The sequence below is a fragment of the Eufriesea mexicana genome, unplaced genomic scaffold, assembly GCF_001483705.2.
Source record: "Eufriesea mexicana isolate 0111107269 unplaced genomic scaffold, ASM148370v2 scaffold5272, whole genome shotgun sequence".
Lineage (NCBI taxonomy): Eukaryota > Metazoa > Arthropoda > Insecta > Hymenoptera > Apidae > Eufriesea > Eufriesea mexicana.
Window position 1 is genome coordinate 315,910 of NW_016913264.1, and position 21,380 is coordinate 337,289.

Sequence of the window (21,380 nt, forward strand, 5' to 3'; positions counted from 1 at the left end):
GGCAATTTACAACGCGTAATTCGGTATGGTTAATGACGTTCAACGGGACGCATCGCTTTGGGGAGAGGTACACGATGGCGTATAAATTCGTCGGATGGCGAGTCTCGTTAAATTACGGATTCGCGTTACGGGACGTTTCGATGGCGGGGAATTTAATAAGAAATTGGGAAGAAACACGTGGACCGAGTGACAGGTGGATGCGTGGCGTGATATTTTGTTGTTCGAATTTAATTTAAACGAAACAACTGTCCCGGTCTCGCTCTTTTCCCAGCTCCCCGGGCAGACGGCTGACTAGTTACCGACTCGTACTACTTGCGAGTCTAGAAACGCGCCACGTTTCGACGACTACCTACGACGTTTTCCCCGCTCTGCTATTTCCGCGAAGAATAATTATTATTCTTTCGCATCTCCCACCGCCCTTCTTCCCTTCGCTTTTCACGTGTTCCGCCCGGGTCTCTCTCCTAACGAAATTCATGGCGAAACGTTCAGGAAATCACCCTAATAACGACCCCTTTTCTCCTACGCTACGTTTCTATCTCGCTAATTACCAGACAATTGTTTTCCCCTTTTGAATTCGGAATTTGAGGCACGCGAGCAGCACGGGCACCGTGCAGCCTGTAATTTTCTATACAAATTTTCTATACAAAGAACGAACCCGGTCGAAGCCCGCGTTCGCGGCTGGCAAATGTGAATATCCGAGTCGCGTAAACGCGATTGAAATGGAGTCCGTCGCGAGAGGAACGCTTTATCACGGAGCGTCGTTGACTGAAGCCAGATTAAATAATTGCTAGAAAGTTTCCATACTTCCGCAACGGAATTATACGCCTCGGTATCTTGGCAGGGAAATCGCTTCAGCCCGTTCCGGATAATACATTTTAATTGGAGGGAACTTTTTCAAACTCGTTCGACGAACCCGTGCGATTATTAGATTCGTTTGAACGGGAATCTAGACGCAAACGAAATATCGTTGAAATTTTTTTTCTCCCGAATCAACCGACGTAAAACCGGCACCGTTTGCCTTTCCCGTTTGCACGTTCTTTCCCCAGTCTGAATATTCATTCTACGCTCCTCTGTTTAGATCCTTGCCCCCCTCTCTCTCTCTCTCTCTCTCCCTCTCCCTCGTTTTCTACCTTTTTATTTCTATTATTTAGATTAGGTCCCTTATCTTAGATTCCCTATATTTAAACGTCGCGATGGAGCTAGTTCCACCGGCTGTGTGTACGTCGCGCCGAATAAAGACGAGAACAAAATGGCGGTCGCGAAACTTCATTAGATAAAGGCGAAGGACAGAGCGGGGAAAAAGAAGAAGATGGTGGAGGAAGTTGCGGTGGAGAAGGACGAGGTCCCGCGGCGTAACAGCTATCGTTATGCAAATCCATGTTATCGTTCCGAATGGGCAAGATTAAGACAGTCATTCGTTACGGGAATCGCGGGAGCGGGTCGCAGCTTTGCTTATCGAATCATTTTTTACACGCTGGAGGTTGATAAACGGAATGTGGAATATTCGAAACGCGAATCCGGGGACGAAGAAGGGGCAGAAGAAGAAGGAGACTCGCGGTTATTACCCTGCGGTGTACACCGGTACACCGTCGGGCTAAAAGGAAGGAAGGGAAGGCAGGAAAAATGGGAGAATACGCGGGGAATTTGAAGAATAATTCGAGCAGAGCGTGAACCGGCGATGCGTCCGAGTGGCGGTGAATTTTGTTAAAAATCGGCAGTTTTTAACGTCGCATGGCCGAACGGTTCTTTCTTTCTGTATCCGGCGTAATAACGATTGACGCGTGGAGCGTCACGGAAACGCGTCGTCGGTTAGAGGAAAAAGCATATTTCCGGAGTGCCGTAACGATTCGTCCAGCAGCCAGACGGAATTAATCAGTTTTGCCTAGCTCGGTTGCCGGTCACGTTTTATGAAATTCCAGCGAATCGAGTGTAACGTGCCACGCCAATAAATAACCATCGTACAGTTCGTAATAAATTAAGGGAAATGCATTCATATCGGAAGGGACGCTTTCGTCGCTAAATAATCCAGATCGTAATCATCCCCAACGCGGCGGCGCATTTAAATTCCCAATTAGAAGGTCGCGATCGAGCCGACTGTACGTCCGCCGGCATTTTTCAACCAGGATCGGCCTTGGGAGCGTAATCGCAACGGTCTTCTCGTCATGTAAATCTCTTGGAAACGCTTTCCAGGCCCACTCCGCTCTTTTTTCCACCCGCTTTCTGCCTCTTCTCCCCTCCCAGCCTCTGTCTCCGCTGCGCTTTTTTCCTCCCTTTTTCTCTCTCTACTTTTTTTTTAACTGCCTCGTAATGGCGCTCGGTACAGTTGGTTATATCCTCGTCGCGTCGTAATTAATCCCCTCGTTGGAAGCGTGCAGAAGCGGAACTCTCGAACGAGTGGAACGCTGCGAATCGTCCGCGATCTCTCCTCCCGTCTCGCATCGCCGATTGTTCTTCTTTGTCGCGTCGCGATCGGCAATAGCCGATCCAAATCGAATTTTCCACTTCGTATTATTCCCTCCCGTGCGCCATTTTTTTTTTCACCCTTTCGACAATCCCCCCCGGTTGCATTTTCCGCTAATCACTGAGTCGTCGACCTACGAGTTCGCTAAAATTAGAAAATCTTCCTAGTCGCGGTAAAATTAGAAAAATTCTAATCGCAGCTTCCCCTTTTAGACTCGGCTTCGTTTCCACGGCTTCGTAATTTCTAGGAATCGAGTGGATAGAAAGTTGCTCGCTATCGCGATACAGTCGGACAACCTGGTCGCTTCTTTGGCCCGGTTCGATAACGCGCAAGAAACTTGGGAACACCGGCTGTGTAAACTCTACAATTTGTGGCCGCACAAATTCGCCGGAATTTATCGAACTTCACTCGGCCATGATAATTATGCGGCTCTACTCGTTCGAAGGGAAAAAAGAAACGCGTCCACCGGGGAAATTAAATTCCGGGCTGCCATCCGCTTTCAAAATGATTCCCGACTAATTATTGGTACCTATATTTCGCAGTTATTCCCCGATTTTTGCCCCACCGTCTCGGCCGAGACTGTCGGCTTTAGCGCGCTTTGCTAGCGTATTTCGAATCGCGGTTTAAACGTATTCGTTCGATTGTCGAGCGTAAATTAATTAGCGCGCGAGTGAAAATCGCGGGAGCGGAACGGCTACGCGAGGCGCGAAATAATTTTCTTATCGGAATCCTCGTTACGGGGTACAGAGCTCGCGGAAAGAAAGCACGCTCGTGACAGATTTACGACTATTAAGCCGAGCGGCAAAACGGAACGAGCGATTTGTCGTGTTTTTAAGGAGGAAAGTTTCCAACGATTTTCCAAAGGCAAAGATTCGCGAGGAGAGTTTGCTCTTAATTCCATTCGGCCCGATTAATCATCCTGCCGATTCCCTCTCCGCGTCACTCGTTCCGTCGATGAAACGTCTGGGGAGTGCGTCAGCCGTGGTTTATCAGCCCGCAGGCCGAATCATCGGGCAGATTGAATGAACGAATTAAGTTTTCATTGGCCGATGCACAGCGCTGGCCACGTTTTCTTTGTCTCTCCTTCCGTTTAATGTACTGTCATCTCTGTCGTTCCTCCATCGTCTCTCCGCTGCTCCGTGCCTCGGAGCCTAAATTATCATCCTCCACCTACGACGTAACGATGACACGAAGCTTCCACGTGGACGGCAGGCAAAAATGCGAGCGAACGGGATGGAGTGGACGCGAGGTCCGAGGTCCGAGCTTGCCGGAAAAGTCGAGAAGGTCCCGGTGCTTCGAAACGCTCGAATTTTCTGTAACTACGGACGAAACTTGGTCGACGAAGACCGATCGACCGCGCGAATTGGAGGAAAGTTTAAACACGGAGGAACGGGAGTGCTTTCGCGTAATTATATTTCAACGTAATTGGAAAAATTTTAATGGCAGCGTTCACGAGTTTCTAATTGAGACATTAATCCGCGGTTTCGATCGGACACGCGGAGCCATCGGAACCGTGGAATTAGTGTCCGTTTAACGATAATCGAGAACACCCAGATACTCGCCGACGACCGCCATCATTTAACTCTGACAATTCGCTTCGGTCCACGTCGCTGGACGTATATCCATTGCAGCGAAATTGAAAGCTGATTCGAAGCGACGATCGTTTCCTCGAGTTTCCTTCGTCGATTTCTTCCGTAATCCTCGATTCTCTACCGGAGGTACCTTTGTTTCCCCTCCGTCTATTCCTCGCGTTTGTCGAGACACGCGTCCCTTGTCAGAGGAGTCGATTCAGCGGAGGCAATTTGGAGCATATCTCGTCGAACGATCGGCCGGGAATGGAAGAGTCTGTTTGTCCGTCGAGTTACGACACAATCGCGAGTTTCGTATTTTCAAAAGTACATACACCGGAGACCGAGCCAAGAAGAACCTTCCGCTTGCTCGCGACAAACGGAGTAACGTTCCAAGCGGGTTTGGAGGCAGTCCCAACTTCCTGCAGGCAAACGGTACCGTCTTTTATCGCGGCCATACCTCGTCCCTCCGGGTCGTGGCGCAAAAACGACAGCGGTTCCACGGCCTGGCCACGACGGAACGTGTCGCAGAGACTGGAAACGGAACCGGGTTCCTCGCGCATCGTTCGCCGAAAATTGATTCGCAGCTAAAAGAAGACCCCTCCCCGACCCCTCGATCCCGCCAATAATCCACGATTCCCATCGCGCGCGTACGGTCCATTCTTATTTCCCCGCTCCCCTCCCCGCGAGCGGAGGCGTCGCGACGATCGGACGGACGGACGTAGCGAGGACCAGCAGCAAGCAGCAGACTGGGAACGTCAGAGTGCCCTACGACTGCGCCGCGTGCACATCCCTGGCTGCCTGCTCGATCGCCGACCACGGGACCGTAGATCCTCGCGTTACGCCGCTGTTGCAGTGCATCGATCGCGCGATCCGCCACCATCCCGAGTCGCGATTCGTAGATCCAACGGACCGAACCTTTCGTCAGTGATCTTCAGTGTTCTCGTGCATCGTGCGTCTTGGAATTCCTCGATCCGACCTGCCATCCACGGATCCGGAACAGAGATCGAAGACGACGCACCTTCGACAGACCACTCTCTCTCTCTCTCTCTCTCTCTCTCTTCCTCTCAGCCGCTCGGAACTCGAGGAGCGGAGATTAGAGGTTAGCCGAGGAACTCTTTCACGGGGGCGACCGCGTAAAATGCGCGCGCCCTGACGAGCAACGACAAGTGACACCGTTCATCGAGGGCCCCGTATCGATTGCTCCTTCATCGAGCACCGCTTACCATGCCCACACGGCAAAAGGGTTGAGAGAGCCTGGAAAAACGAAAGGACCACCCACGTCGTGGATAGGAAAGCCACGGAGATTTTCGAGGATCCAGCAGCGAGAGCCAGAAAAGACCGGACGATCGAGAGATGCGTTGAGCCATCGATCGCGGAGCGGCGCGGGGATGAGCGACGCGTTCAATTAAAGCGTCCCAGAAGCGCGACAGAGAGCAAAGGAAGGCACAGGGGGAGCCGCGTGACTCGCTTGAAAAATATCAGTCGTGGAGACGCGGCTTACGCGATGTCGTCTCTCGTTCGAGTCTCTCAGCCGAACCACGTTCGGTCGCGTTGAATCGATCGCGAGGAGTTGCTTTCCGGAGCGAGAAATCGGAGGAAAGTTTGCCGAGCAAGGTCGAGGAGTACCACGGCGAACGGCCGACGATCGAGATCGACGGCGTGGACGCTAGCGAGCATTTCGGCCGATTGATTTGGCGCGCGCGTGACAGGAAGACGGGACACGGGACTTTGGAAGATTTCCAGCGGCAAATCCAGCGTGGACAATGAAGTGGTGCTTAGTGGTGCTGATTCTGGCCGGTGTCACACGGGCCAATTCCGTCGAGACGAACTATTCGATCGACAAGTGTCCGGACCTGAATTCTCAAGAGGAGATCGATCTGAACGAGGTAAGTCCGCTTTATTGCCTTTCCTCCTTTTCTCTCTTCTTCTTTCCCCGGCCATCCTCCGCCGATTACGTAACCGCGGAATCCTGCGGTTCACCTGCCAGATCGACGCGTCCAATCGCGAAAATAATCGGGAACCGTTCGCCCTGACCGATGTTTAAGTGTGTGTGTGTGTGTGTGTGGACGCGTGCGAGAATAGAACCAAGAATTTTTCCACCCGCGATACGTCACGGCGATCCCCTTTGTCCCTTTTATTTCTATCGCGACGATCTTCGGATGTTCCTGGATGGAACAGCGACCCGAGATATTTGCCGGTCGCTCGGCTCCGTTCTGCTTTTATCCTCTCTTCCTCGACGTCGGCGAGTCGATGGTCCTCGAATACCTCGATCGCGTGATCGAATCCGGGATAGACGGGATTTTTCAGCCATTACCTCGAAACAATTAGCGTCGAAATGATTACCCGGAACGGACTCGTTCGTATTCTAACGAGAGGGGCGGCGGGGATGGTCGAGGGTGGAGAGACGGCGTTTTCTCTCCCCGATGGTCTCAGACATTCCACGGAATCGCAGCCGCGAATTTCTGTACGGGCAAGAATCCACATGCTCGTAAAATAATGCGCGAGCTGCTCGTGCCTGAGATTCTCGGAAATGTTTAATCGAAGCGCCATTAGAAGCCAGGGATGAAATATGGACGACGGTGGTGTTTTCCTTCCGCATTCGTCCCTGCGTGGAAAACGTCAACGTGTGCCCGAACGATCTTTATCGTTTCCGGGGTGCCGTTGCCGGGAACGAAAAGCCACGGACATCGATCTGTCGAAATGAAAATGCAAAGATCCACGCCGGGGACGGATGATTTGTACCCTTTTTTCCCTGCCACCGGAGGGAATTTATCGCGGAAAGATACGGATCCCTCAGTCGGTTCTTCCGTCTCTCTCCGATTAATGCGATTCCAATAACCGCGCCGTTTTGTTGCGAGTTCGAGAGCCGTGACAGCCCGCCATCGCGCCCCACCCCGTCCGATTTTATTTTCCATAAAATAGGAGAAGAGGAAGAAAATATCGCGGCTGGGAAAACGCGAGTCTACGAGTGCGCGTTAAAAAAATACCAGCAAGAAAATTCCGGCCAGCATTCGATGCGACCTCGCTGATATATGTAATATCGATAACGCCGTGGACGCGACGCGCCGTTTTCGAAATCGTGTCGGCCTCTCCCTCTCCCCCCGCTTCTTTTTATTCCATTTCATTTTATTTTTCCCCCCGGTCGTCGATTAATAAAAAAATCATTTCACGCCACGGCAGATATAGTCTCTCTCTCTCTCTCTCTTCTTTTTTTCTTTCTCTTTATTTTGATTTTATCCCGTTCCCCGGCCGGCCGATCAGCCCGGTCATCCCGTTCAACTTTGATAGATAAAAATCCGTTGGGTTGTATCGCGAGTTCATCGAAGGGTAAACTGTTTTCAATAGGCAGCCACGGGCCCGTCGCGTTTTAGAGAATCGGGTCAGATTTGGCTCTTTTTTAATGGACGCCCGGCGTCGATCCGCGCGCATACGCTCGCATCCAGAGGCTGGCATCTTGCGTGGCATAATCGATACCCCGGTTTGGTGTTTGCGCTCGATTTTCCCCATCCCATTTATATTACACGCGCGCCAGCCACGGGACACCCGTGTTTTCGTTTCATTTTCCATCGTTATTTTTCGAAATATCGGGAAACTGCGGGAAAACGACGCGCCGGTACGCAGTCGGGCCGGAGACGCTGGAATCGAACGTCGGTGGCGGATAATCGGTGGACGAGGAAGAAGGAAACTGGAGAAGAAAATTCGCCGCGTTGGAAATTTTCGTATATCCAGACACGTCGCGACGACGCCGACGGTTTCCGAGACGTGCGTGGAAGCTGAATAAGCGCGGCCAGAGACGAGCGCCGCGCGTAGTGGCATGAAGTTGGGCCGTAGCTTAAAGTATCGTTAATTCAAAACAATTACGAGTTCCTGGCACGCGGCCTCTACGAAGTTGTCGAGTCGTTCGGGCTTCTGGTTATGTAGCGGGCGCATTAAGTGGCAGCTATAATTTAAATGGCCGCGTCCAAGAGCTCGTAATTCGTATCTGGCTCCGTTATCGGCACGGTCGCATGCTCTCTCTTCGTCCTCTTACCTTTTCTCTCTCGCTGTGGGCCCCGATGAATAAGCAGAGGAGATAAAACGCGGCGGAAATGCGAGCGAAATCGCGGCAGATTGCGCGGAAAAATATTTATCGAAAAGCTTCTTCCCTCTATACCTCTCGGCTCGTATATATTGGAATATCTCGGATTCGCAGCGGATCGAAGACACCGCGCGAGATTATTGCGTTCGAAAAATCCGCGCGGCATCCGTGGAAATGCAAATTCAGGGCTCGCAAAGGTAGCTGGCCGGCTCGGTTAGCCGAGATCACGAGGTTAGGATTTTTTCTCGCTCCGCTGTTCGCGCTTCCACCTCGACGTTGTATCGATTCTCTCGATAATTTATGCATTGGATATAAAATGATGGAACGTCGACCGCTTCGAATTACCCGCGATCAGATGCGCCAAAATGGAAGATCGAACGCAATTCCGTCAGCCTTGTGCATCGCGACGATACCTCGTTTACGCTCCTAACGCTATCATAATCGAAGAATTTCCTTCCACTTCCCACGAATCGCGCAAGCTCTTCTGCAGCCTCCGTTTGTTGACCTACTCGACATACCAACGAAGCGTGACTCGATATTCCATCGAACAATTGTATAAAAGCTCGTAAATAGGACGGAATATCTGCGTTGCGTTTGTCAGACAACGTCTCAGAGAGCCGAGTTTCTGAAACGAAGTACGAAACAACCGGCTCCGACGAGTTAACTCGTCACCGCGAATTTTCTCTAGCACAATGCATTTCCGAAGGCCGAGGTTAATGGATTAAGAAATTGAAAGAGACGCGGGAAAGTCCAATTTGGTAGGGGGCTTGGATAACGCGATGCGTTGAAGAGGAAGCAGACTCGGGTCTTTGAAACGTCATGAAACGCGAGATAACCGCGGCTGTCGTACTCGAATGGAGTTGCGGCGAGATACATCAACGATTAGCGAAGTCTCTGCCAGAAAACGCGCCCTCCTCTCTGCGAAATTCACGTAACGGGCATAAAGAAACGAAATAGGGCAGTTACTTAAATCGTAGACAAGCCGTCGTGACGCGAGATTGGCCGGGGCCCTCCGGTGATATAGCGGTGCGCTTGCGAATGCAGTGGAGCTAGCGCATTTGCAGTTCCAAGTAGGTTAGCGCTTAAGCGTGTACTTCTTTTCTTTTCCCTCTCTCCCTTTGTCTTTTTTCCTACCTTCTAGATAGGATGAGCTCACAGCCTCCGGAAGCAGCGTACACGCTGTGATTTTTCGAGGAGACACTCGTCTTAGCCTGTGATATCTTTGAAAAGAAAAACACGTGGATCGTGTTAGACGACAGGGTGTGTTAAAAAGCGGCGAGTGAAACCGAGATAAAGGGGAAGATGCGTAATCAAAAGCGGGAACTGAAAGCAATCCTTTCGACTGGAATCGACTTGTATTATTTACGAACGTTCGATCCCCGCTGAACAGTTTCTTTGGAACTCGCTTCAAAACTCCGTCGAATCACTCGAAACTTTCCTTGTTACGATGAATATTCGATACATCTTCCACCCACTGCATCGCGGATCGATATCTTTAAATATTCTCTCCGAACTTCGTGTTCCGCTACACGCATTTCCCATTCGCTGTCATAATTGACGAATGCGCCATGGTCTCCGAGTAAAGGAAATTCCAGGGGAAAGAAACACGCGATTTCGTTACTTTCCAAACACCCTGTACACGAGCGAATGCGACAACATCGCTGGTACGATTAACGACAAAGTCCAGCTAAAGTTGCCCGACCGAACGCAAACGTCCTCGCGATTTAAGCTCGCAGTTGGACATTGCGAAAGCGGTCCGAAGTGGGTCTTTCTGGGTCGCTGTTGCACGTAACTTTCGCGAATTATCGTCCTCCATCGGGAAAATACACCCACGATGCGCTCTTTCGAATGAGCGATTGTTTGCATTATTTATCCTTAGCCCGGGAAACAAAGGGGCGAGAGAGAAAGAGAGAATAGGAAATTTATCGCGAATCGACGCAGCTGGCCAATTCGATTCGCTGTCTTAGGGATTATTGCTAAACAAATACGCGCAAAAACGCGGCAGCTATTATTCGAACGTACGTGACGCTAATTTGCGTGGGATCCGAGCGTTGCGATCCGATTTTTTCCCTCTCCCCCTCCGCCGGCCCCCCTGGTTTTATCGATACGCTCGGTGCCGGATTATAGAGATTTTCAGAACACCGCGTGCGTACTCAGTCAGGATTTTCCTCGGCCTCACGGTCGAGGAAAATCGCGAAAGACTCGCGCGCGGATTCGTGACCGGGAAATAAATTACGCAACGCAGGCCCGACGTATAATTTAGCAGTTTGAAACTAGCGCAAATGTTGGTAATTTCGGACTGGCATTGTCTGACACGGTAAACTTTCCAATCCGTTGGCCTTATATCAACATCGATCACAGGCCACCGCAATTGGGGTCTATATCGTGCATGTAAAGCGCCCAGCCGTCACTTAACTAATGTTATGTGTACGTAGCTGCGTTACATTGGCTTCAATCATAACGATGAACTTGGGACTGTAATGGAAGTAGTAACACTGAGAACCGGCCCTGACGAACAACGGGTCGGACAAACCTCTCTCAGGTCCGACCCAGCTGCATGATCGACCACCATGCGCAACTGTGCAGCATCGTTGCGAATATCCTTCGGGCGTCTCGATCCTTAAACGCGAACGCGATAAATCGATAGTAGTGGCAATTAATATAAATTACAACCGGCTATCCGCCTAGTCTGATAGGGAATTTCGGGTTGATTGAATGCAACGCTGGCACGTCACGTTTTCCAAGAATTCTTCACGCGAAATCCGAAACGTTTACTCCTGGAAACGGGCGCTCGGTTCATCGAGTTACATAATCGGGAGAAATAATATTTCGCCATCGAGTTGCTTCGTTGCGAGATTGCTAATTAACCAAAGCCAGAGTTGGGAACATTGAAATATTCTCTGACGCCTTGTTCCGACCCGGAATTGTTCCGCGACGATAAAGTTTCTTCCACCCCCTCCATGGAAATCGCGAGCGGATCGGTGAACCACGGGATCGATGGATCGAAAATCACGAGAAACACGCGACTGCTCTCTTCAAATTGCCACCGCACGCGTGAAACTTCTTTCCTCCGTGACTCGCTGCTCGCCGGATCGACGTTTCCCCTTTTGTTTAGAATTTCTCGAGCTACGCCGCGTCGATTAGCATAAATTCCATTTAAGGCTCATGTACTGAATATATTGCGAGAGAAGCCGCGTTCCCGCGAACGGAGTTATGGGCAAGCTGTTGCGGAATTGGTTTCAAAGCTGGCTGCGTTCTGACGTGCGCCTCTAAAAGGCAATCAGCCTGTCCTGGCGAATTTTCCGACCAGCCTACTGCACACTTCGCTGCTTTCTTCCTGCGTTCTCCTTTGCGTTCTCGGTTAATTTTCAACCTGCTTTCTCCTCCACGATTCAAACAAATTGTCGGTATTTCTCGAGTCGCGAGGAGTGATAATCGACGACGTTGACATAAATTTTGTTTTTATTTCATTTCATCCCGTAATTACGAGTCGCTCTTGTATGAAAATGTAGAGGGAATACGTGAAACGCGTTGAATTTAAATTATAATTTTCGTATACATAAGTATGTTGGAGGGAAGAATGTGACGAGGTTAAATAATTCATAAAGATGATGGAATGGTATAAAGATCTAGTAAATTAGTATTTATTATCGTAAATCTATTTAGCCGTGTTGGAAATAGTTAATTTGCAAGTACATAATTAGCTCGTGTCGAGATAGCCAAGTCTTGGGATAGAAATACCCGGTACAAGGTCCTCTGAACATCGAACGTCGATAGCCTTGTGGTTAGCGTGTTAGCTTTCCACCCCGATGGCCCGAGTTCGAAAACTGGGTTTCTCGAAAATTATTTTTCGCCGATTTAATATTCCTAAAATTTCTTCGAAGCTTTCCCGGGTCGTCGCTTAATATGTTGAAAGGGGGGTAGGTGTTTCATCTAATTATTAATTAGATTAAATGAAAATGACACAGTAGTGTAATTTTCGATTTCAGATTGTTCGAATTTCCCTCTAGAGGGAAAAGGGAGAGAGAGAGAGAACACATAAAATTTGCAATTCTTTGCTTCAGTAGTAGTGTGTAATTGTCTTCTCTGCTTTAAGCGAGAGAGAAAATCCCCCTTGTCTAAATTAATCCAAGTCCGCAAATTCACATCAGAGGGGGAGCGCTTCTTTAAAATCGGAAAATGTGGTTGTATCGAAAGTTTGTGAAACGGTTGTTTTTATCAATCCGTCGAGGACAATACAGTGTACATATATATAGTGTTGCACTATGTGGTGATAACATTATATCTCTACCGTGAAAAAATTGGATTAGTTCTGTGTGAATAAGGAAAACAAGGCAGCTTAAAAAGAATAAGTAACGCTTGCAAGCATGCAAGAGGGAGAGGGGGGAGAGAGAGAGAAGATGGATTAAAAATACGACCAAAAAAGGGACTATTAAATGGCTAAATCTGAAGTAAAGAAAGGAAAAAGCTATCCGGAAAATGGGTGGAGAGAGTACATCTAAAAAGCTCCTCTCCCCGGCGTTAAAAGAGAATGACTTCAAGTACGACTAAAAAAGTCGCACGTTGAAGGAGGAAGGAAAAAAGTAAGAATCCCATAGTCTTGGACTAAGATTACAGAGTGTACAAGCGCTCGCGGAAGTGTGTGTAAAAGTTGCAAATTGACGCGCGTAGAATTGATTGCGAAAGTTCTTCTAAGACCCCCACGGTGAAAGCCCTTTGGCGGAACAGAAATTTCGCTGGGAAATTCTTCGGCCATGTAAACCCGGAGGAGGAGGAAAGTCCGCGTAGCCCCGTATTATGGGCAAGCTGTTGCAGTCTTCTGTAACGTCATGGTGTGTGATGCCCTCTTGCACATGCGAGCGTGTCGTCGTCCCTGTGGCCGCTTTTCACTGGCGGGGAAAGAATTCAATGTTTCCGCGCCACTGCATGAAAACGTTAGCTTTCTTTGCAAGCACGATCGATCGGGATTACCGGGAGATTTATCGGAGTCCCCGGACGAGTTCTGGTCTTCTTTCGACGCGTGTTCCAGGCAGTCGAATAAAAAGTCTTACCCCGATGAATTGTCCATTGCGAAAAAAAAAGAAAAAGGAAGGAGAGAGAAAGAGAGTACAAAAAGGATCGGTATCATTCGCCAGAAGTATCTTTTTCAATCGGACGCCTTAGCCCCGACAAGAAACTCCGTGGTCGATACCACTGACTCGAACGAGAAAGCTTTGTCGCGCTTTTATTGTCGGATTTCTTACGCGGACTTATTCGAGGGTGGAACGAACACCGGTTCCATTCTTGATAAACTTACATTTCTATGTTAAACCTATGTCTCTCTCTCTCTCTTTTCTTTTTTTTTTCTTTCACGCGTTCGACGTTGAAAGTTCTGCGTATCGAACTTTGGCGAACGACGGTATCGATCTCCATCGATAGCAGCTTTTATTTTCCTGCCGTTTCTTTATTGCGTCTATCGACGCAGATCGAGCCGAAATATCTGACAATTACCGTGGATCTATTTTATATTCCACTTTGAAGCAACGGGAATCCAGAGAAGCGCTTCACTCCGAGATATATGGTCGCCAGAGATTGTGCAAGATTTACGGTGTTAGGAGCAGCTTCATCGACGAGAGGTTTGCGTTTTAAAGGGTTTCTATTATTCCGTACACGAACTCGTGCCTGAACTCGAATGACTTACATATATATACTTACCCCGCTGCTTATGCAGTCACCTAGAAGATACCGGGTATGTAAAATATCTTTTATTACGCGCAACGCTTCGTCCCGCTTTATCGGACTTTATTTCATCGTATTTCATCTCGTCGTTAATTTCGACGCTTCGTCGTCGTCCACATTCATCTTGTAGCTTCTTCGCTGGATCACGAAATTGCGTATCAGCACAGTCGAGCGTCGCCTCGATAATTGCCATAGATTCGCTTCGGTCACCATTCATCGATGACCTGGGTGTGTTCGAGTCATTGATCTCTAACCTGGTATTTATGTAACGCGTGTCGAACGAAGCATGCACGACTCGATTCGATTCGCGAAGAATTCGCTCGCACGAGGATCCTTCCTCGCTGCTGCACAGTTTCGCAACTTTCCTAGGGAATATCTGCCAGCACCTCGAACTTTATACACGAAAGATCGAAGCGACGGTTGGGCCGGATAAATCCGAGATCGATGGGAGCGTCGGGATATCCCCTTTTCGATAGCCGAAATTCGCGCGGAAAAATTTCATCCTCGTGTGTTTTCCGCGCCGTTAGAGTCGTCGGGACGCGCGGTTGGATTCACCGACGAGGAAAACGGAGTCGGTGAACAACGGGGTCTCGTGTCACTCGACGACCCCGGACGATGGAAGGCGGCGAAACTTTTTCCGTATCTCGGAGATAGCTGCTAACTTACCGAGCTGGAGTAGAGCAAGAAAAGCGAGCATTTTTTCGTCCGCGCGCAAGCTGTCTTCGCGAGACGAAGCCAGCCATGGCTCATGGTTTTCCTTCGATCGATCACCATCGTATCTGCTTCCCTCGATCGTGCTGGGAGAGGCTAATTACCGTGAAACGATATTCCGCTTTCGAACGAAGATTTATTTACCGGTGGGTCACATCTAAGATGGCCGCCGGTGTAAGGAGAGTCGTCGAGTAATATGTATGTAAAGGCGAAATCTTTCGGGTCAGGGGTCGCTCGAAACTTCCTCCGACCTTGGAAGAATTAGAAAACCTTTCGTCTTCCTCTCTCGTGCTTTCTACTTCTCGTAAACGGAGAGTTGATTTTAATTAAAACACAGAATATTCGTAAAAGTGGCCGGATAGATGGCAAGGACGCGGCAGAAGGAGGGAAATTTAAATATGGAAATTTTTATATTGTCGCTCGTTTACGTTCCGTCGCTTTTCATTTCTTTCCATTCTCGCGTAATAAGTTGCCAGACACGGACATGCAGCCGACAGGCTATACGTTTAAATACAAGCGTTACGCCGCACGTACGAGGTAAGGGTTCGGTTTTATTCCTCCTTCGTGCGTAAGAACTCCTCTCGGTCTGCCGATGATAAATGCAAATGTTCGAGAATTTCGGGCCGGTCTAACTACCACTCGAGCTTCCTCGTTTTACGGCACGTCTGTACACGCTTCGACTGTCAACGAACAGTAGGTTAAAGAATTAACGAACCGTGCCCCTTGTACCTCTACGCTTCCGCCCGTGCTCGTATTTCTCCTACCTCGTTCGAACGGTATTCCGTTAATGACTCGACGAATGGCAGTACATTTTGAAAAAATATTTTTCGGCAAAGCTCGCTGCGTTACAAGAGTATCAGACGAACGATCCTCTTATCAGATTGCATAGCCCCCTTTTCATCGGTTTTCGCAGGGACGCGCAGGGATTGGACAGGGCGAAAAGGGGTGACGGACAGCGAACGAGTAGCGTACTAGGCAGTCGAAATAAAACTCCTAAGTTCCGTACGGGACTTTCGGATCTCTTTCTTCGCCGAACCAGAGGCGAAGCGTTTATTCCGGAATCTTATTTCCCGAAACTTCCCCGTTCGCGTCAACTGCTCCGCGTACACCGTGCTCTTCCTTCCCGGGAAAAAATTCGGAAAATAACTTGGAAACTGGTGGAATCAAAGGAAAAATCGCGATTAGACGGTTCCTTTCTTTAAACGGGGAACAATTTTTCCAAACTTCCGCCAAGTGTACGTACGCGTACCTAGAATCACGGCGAGGGGGGAAGGGGCAGAAATTGAAGCGAGAAGATTCGGGTGGAAGGAAACCAGAGACGAATAGGGATAAAACCGGGACGGAGATTCGGAACTCCGCCGACGGGCAACTTTCCGATTGGATTCTTCGAATAATTTGGACATCCGCGCGGGTCTCTGGTTCCCTGTATTATCTCCCGTACGACTTCTGCCCCCCGGTGGCTCGAATAAATAACTACGAATCGATAAGCGACATGCTGTTTGCTCTTTTCTTAACCCTAGCACGGCCCGGAACGAGTAAACTTTTATCGCGAGTACTTGTCAAGGGAAGTTTTCGCTTTTATTACGGCGATATTTCGTCGAAGCTTTCGACCCGACCCTTTCTCGTCCCCCACCGTAAACCGGTATATTCGTCCTCGACGAGCTCCCAGCGACGAAGGCTACGCAAATTTTCCGCAATAATCTCGGCTGTTTGGGCCGAGGGAAACGGCAGAGTATTACCGTACACCGCGGACAGCCGGGCAGGACGTAAAAGCGAAAGAAGGCGGCACGTAATGCCTGGTAATTCGAAACTTCCAGGCTACTTTGCCCGGCGCAGAAATGCATGCAAATTCTTCGTCTGAAAAACTTTGCACGGGGGCAAAGTGCCGTCGCGCAAGTTCCCTCTGTTCCCTCATTTGCCGCGGAACCAGCCTTCCGTGGATTCTATCGCGCGACAGCCAAGATTTCGGCCGCCGAGGACAAAGCTGTAAAACGACACCAGTACGCTTCCATTCCGAGGCTTTCGCGGTGCCGTTGGATTATCATCGAGGGTACGTGGTTGAACATCGGCAGTGACTCGTCCGTATTCCCGCGTGTCGGGGAAAAAGAGCAAAGAGCCGCGACAGGTAAAAGCAGCGGTCGCGATATGGGGATTAAAAGAGGAACGTGCGTGAGGAAAACTCGAGATTTTTCCTCTCGATTATTTTTCTCTGTTTTTTCCTTTTTCGCTCGTTTAAGGTAAGCCGAACTGAACGTAAATTCGTTGCTTGCTTACTCCGATCCGTTGTCTACGAAATGGGACAATCTATGTCCGGTCAGGGTAATTTATCGATGGACGTATTTACCAATTCGTCTCGTTAATTAATTTCGATATTTCTGCAAGATACACCGTGGGACTGGGTCTCTTTCCCAAGCTGAAACTCATAAACTAGATAGTAAATTTGGAACACACCGCGTGAGCAATTTGGCTAACGAATTCTCGAGCAGATTACATTCTTTTCGAGGAAAGTTTACGTTTTCGAGACAGAAATATACACTCATAATTACCTCTACTTTGTCTTTATATTCATTACACTTTTCGCAATTCCTGTCTCTGTTATTACCTCGCACTCGTGGTTTTCTCGTGGTTTCCTCGTGCTCATTCGCGTGTTTGCGTTTGGCTTGGTACGTCTCTGCACGTCGTTCCTCCGATTTTATATTATACGAACGGATCTTGCCTCGTTGAATAAATCACAGGTAGGGATTACTCGAATAATTCGTACGCTGGTATTACGCGTTATTACAGATCCCACCGTCGCATTCTCGGACAGAGAAAGTTTTAACGAATGCCGAAAGATGCCGATCGTCTTTAAGCCGAAATGCATCGCGTGTTTCAAAGATTTTATAACTCCATTCGAGAAAGTTTAATTCTCTCTGTTTCTCTATTTCGACTCGGCCCGTATTCCATGAACACAATCGACACTTAGAGGCGTGTACATTGTACGCGAGGCAGAGGAACACAGAGGAGGGAAAGATTTTCCTGACGCGAGTAACTCTATAGGAGTGGAAAGTTCCCGCTGAAAGCCTCTCGTTGAGCTATGAAACATTTTCCAGACGAGCCAGGGAGGCACGAGCTTTTAGCTTCGGGTTTCCCGTGGTTTCGAAGCTCAACTTTTCACCGCGGACCAGAGAGTGTCGGGAGCGAGGAAACGCTTGCCGAGGGTTTCCAGTTTGGCTATTGCCGCTGAAAAATATCATTCTATATTCGAATGTTATCCTCGCGGGGCTGAAGTTTGCTCGGCGATGACCCGAATACGTCAGCTGGAAGCCCTATGATTATTACATTTCATTTGCTGTCCGCCTAAATTATTCCGAATACCGTGTACGCTCCGTTGCGCTCTGCGATCGCGGATCAAGCGATATCGATAACGATTGCACGTTTATCTGAACGGAATTCGGTCGTTGCCGTGTTACGTACATCGATCGAGGCCTGCGTGTCAACGCTTCATCGCGAAGCGACTATGGGAACCCCTTGTTCGGGGCGAGCCTGTTTGTTCGTAGAACCCTGCCACGTCGTTGGCGATTATCGTTTCTCTCGCGCGATTAAAGCTCGCGATCGCGGCTATGCCCGAGCAGTGGTAAATGAAAAGCAGCAGCGGCGTGTGCCCGACGTGACAGATCCGGCTATTCGACGAAACGTTACGTATGGAAATAGATTTTTCCGCCGGTGAACGCGAAATAAATGGGCTGGTTTGTCGTAACGCGAGATTTTCACCGGGGATTACGTATGCAAACGAGCCGCGTTTTCCCGCTGGCTGCTCCGCCAGCGATAATCGAGCGCAATTAAAATGCAATGTTATGAAAGGCACGGCGCATAATGCCGGGCAGAGTTAGAAAAAAGGCGACGAGCGTATATTTTCGTTGGATCAACGTGGACCGGATACCTCCGTGTGGATCCGGAAACGCTGTTGTCGTCGCGCATCCAACGCAACCGTGCAGATATTTGCGTAGCTGTTAGTCTTCCCAGAGATTCCGGCGAGGAGTAATAATTAATTTACATCGCGACTACCGACGTTCGCTTGCTCAGAGTCTAACGAATGTTAATACATTCCGCGCGTACACCGCGCTTTCGAGGCAAGTTCGCGTGTTTCGTTTCAATCTCTGGCGAACTTTCTCGCTATTGGGACCAGCTCGAGATCGATCCAGGCTTGTCCTCGCTCGAGAAAAACCGCGTACAACCAGGTGAAACGAGAGTGATCGCGTCGCGTTACACCGTGGCTGGCGAAGTAGGTGAAGGTGATCGAATCGGGCAGAAATAGCGTATTAATTTTACACTTTCACGGACTTCCGAGGAACGAAAACCGCGATACGTGTCCCGATACACGCAATCGATACCGCGATTCCGAAATACACGAGCCGGAGGAGACCCGGCATCCTGTGATGTACCCTCCGGGATATACGTCGCTTTGACTTGCAATAAGCTTTGAGCCGTCCTCTTGGCACCTCGAAACAGATTTCGACTCGATGGCATTCCTCTTAATTGATGGCGATTGCTCCTCCCATGGCGACTCGACGAACCTCCACGAGTCATAACCCTACTACCCCTGCTGCTTTTGCGCCGGACGTGATCAAGCTTCGAACTTCGAATCCGAGGCACGGATCCGTCGCGGCCGAACCGTAACGAAGTTCGTCGGCCTGTGGAACACGGAGGAGGAAGGCACGGAACGATAATGGTCGGTATAACGGTTCGGTTGAAATTAAAAAAGCCGACTAAAAGGTCTCGCGACTGGAAACGAGCGATGGGGGACAGGGGAACGTATCGAACGCGGGTAATGCGAACATATTGTGGGAACGGAAGAGAGGAAAGTGGGTCAGTGTGCGCGACAAATGGAAATGCATTTTCAACGCGATGTCACGTGTCCCAGACGTTGTCGCAGTTCGGCGTTTAACGATCGCGAGGCGGAAACCGGCGCAGTCTTACGCGGATTACTTGCTCCGCGATTCCCAGCGCGAGACGTCCCAGTATTTCGTTCAACCGGGATACGACGCGTTATTCTTTTCAGCGGGAGGTGCCAAAGGACAGGTAGAATCGGTAAGAATAATTGAAGCGCGGGTAAAATGCCTTTGATATCGCGATTCCCAGCGCGAGACGTCCCTGTATTTCGTTCAACCGTGATACGACGCGTTATTCTTTTCAGCGTTATTCTTTTCTTTGGAGGTGCCAAAGGACAGGTAGAATCGGTAAGAATAATTGAAGCGCGGGTAAAATGCCTTTGATCGGTGTCCGATCGAGCAGTTCGATTAATTGGGAGAAAACGGGGTTGTACAGGGCCGTTTGGTATTCCGCGAAGAATATAATTAAGAAAACAGCGGTCAGTTGGGAAAGACGATTATTAATTGCACTGTGTCAGAAAGGGACGGACCGTGGACATTCTTTTCATGCAACGACCGGTCCGATGCATAATTACGGAACGATTAATCAGGTTGAATAATTAACCGCGCGAAACGGAGAATCCTGCGAGGCTTGTTCTGCCGCACACGAGAAATTAATTGCTAGATATTCCGATTTCGTCCTGGTAATTGGATAATAAGTAGGAGATGTTTCGCAGCCGCTCCGACTACCCGGAAGTGGCCTCTGCTTCGCAAAGAGATTGCCGACCCGTCGATGAGCAGCAGCTTCCGAATCAGGAGTTTCTGGTTCTCTGGTTCGCGTTTTTTTAAATTTAATCAAATTTAGGTGCGATGGCCCGTGCGTTGAATAAATTTTTAATTATTCGGGGATAAATGCTAGTTTGTCTTTAATTCAATTATTCCCGGCGAAAAATAGCGCGAACGGGGTAACCGAGGGATATCGAGTAATTAAGGATGCTGGTGAATAACCCCAGTCTGCCGCCATTCATATTTAAGAACCATCTCGGTTGAATTTTCGATCTAATCGATGGGAGATCCGGGCAGCAAATGAGCTCGCAAACGACTTCGCCAACGTTACATAAGCTACAGCCATTACGCTTATAAGGTCGAGGGAACCGTTGGTATTATAATCGTTAATCTCTGAAATACACCCTTAATGCGTTACGTACTTTAATACTCTCCAATTTTCCAGGCATAAATAGGTCGGAAAATTTGTCTTATAAAATTTCGTACGTAACGATTGCTCGCTCTTTTTTCCCTGAATTAAAAACGATCTTTCCCCAATTAGCGTTTCCCGGCTCCCTTAATTGGGCGGAATACACGCAGTTTCCAAACTCGCCGCTTAATCGCTCGACGCAAAGTCCCCGTACACTCGCTTTAATATTCGACAATGCGATACGGACACGTTGACACGGTCCACGGAAACAGTTGACAGCGCATTCGAGTTCTCCGATTCCTGGTGGAGACTTGTAATTAACATTTGGCGCGTTAGCGTGTTTGTCGCCTCGAATCTGCACATTACCGTCATCTTCGAACGGTTCGCGACGGGAAGTCCGATAATTAACCGTACACAAGTTATTCAGTTATTAGCCACAGTCAGGATGCTGTTTGCCCAGCGACGTCGGGGTTGTTTGTGTTCACCGGACGTCGAAGCGGAGATTTCTCTTAAGAGATTAAGAGTCAGCTCGAGATGATCAAAAGATCCGCGGTCGACCGACGCGGCGACCCAATTTAATTATTTAATTAGACACCGGCCTGAATTGCGAATTAAACGGTCCGCGGGGCAACAAAATGGAGGGAGACGATAACCCCCGGTTAAGCCTCGACGATTACAGCGAGCGACGTGGAACGTATCCACTTTGTATCCACTTTGTATCCGCTTTTCTCGCAAGAACGTCCGATTTCCGTGCTATTTATCCAAAGTCCAGACGAAGGCATTGTTCATTCCCTAC

At 49.2% G+C, this 21,380-nt stretch overlaps 1 protein-coding gene across 2 annotated transcripts in view; it reads left to right on the top strand.

The window, feature by feature from the left end:
* Nucleotides 1-21,380, top strand: part of LOC108551971 (uncharacterized) — a 67,279-nt gene that overhangs the window by 6,967 nt on the left and 38,932 nt on the right. The window contains exon 1 of one of the 2 annotated variants that reach the window (XM_017906327.1): nt 4,545-5,918. The exons of the other annotated variant lie outside the window; for it this stretch is intronic. Coding sequence (XP_017761816.1) covers nt 5,796-5,918 — 123 coding nt within the window. The 5' untranslated portion in view covers nt 4,545-5,795. Of the gene's footprint in view, nt 1-4,544; nt 5,919-21,380 lie in introns of those variants that run through there. 2 annotated transcript variants of the gene reach the window in all.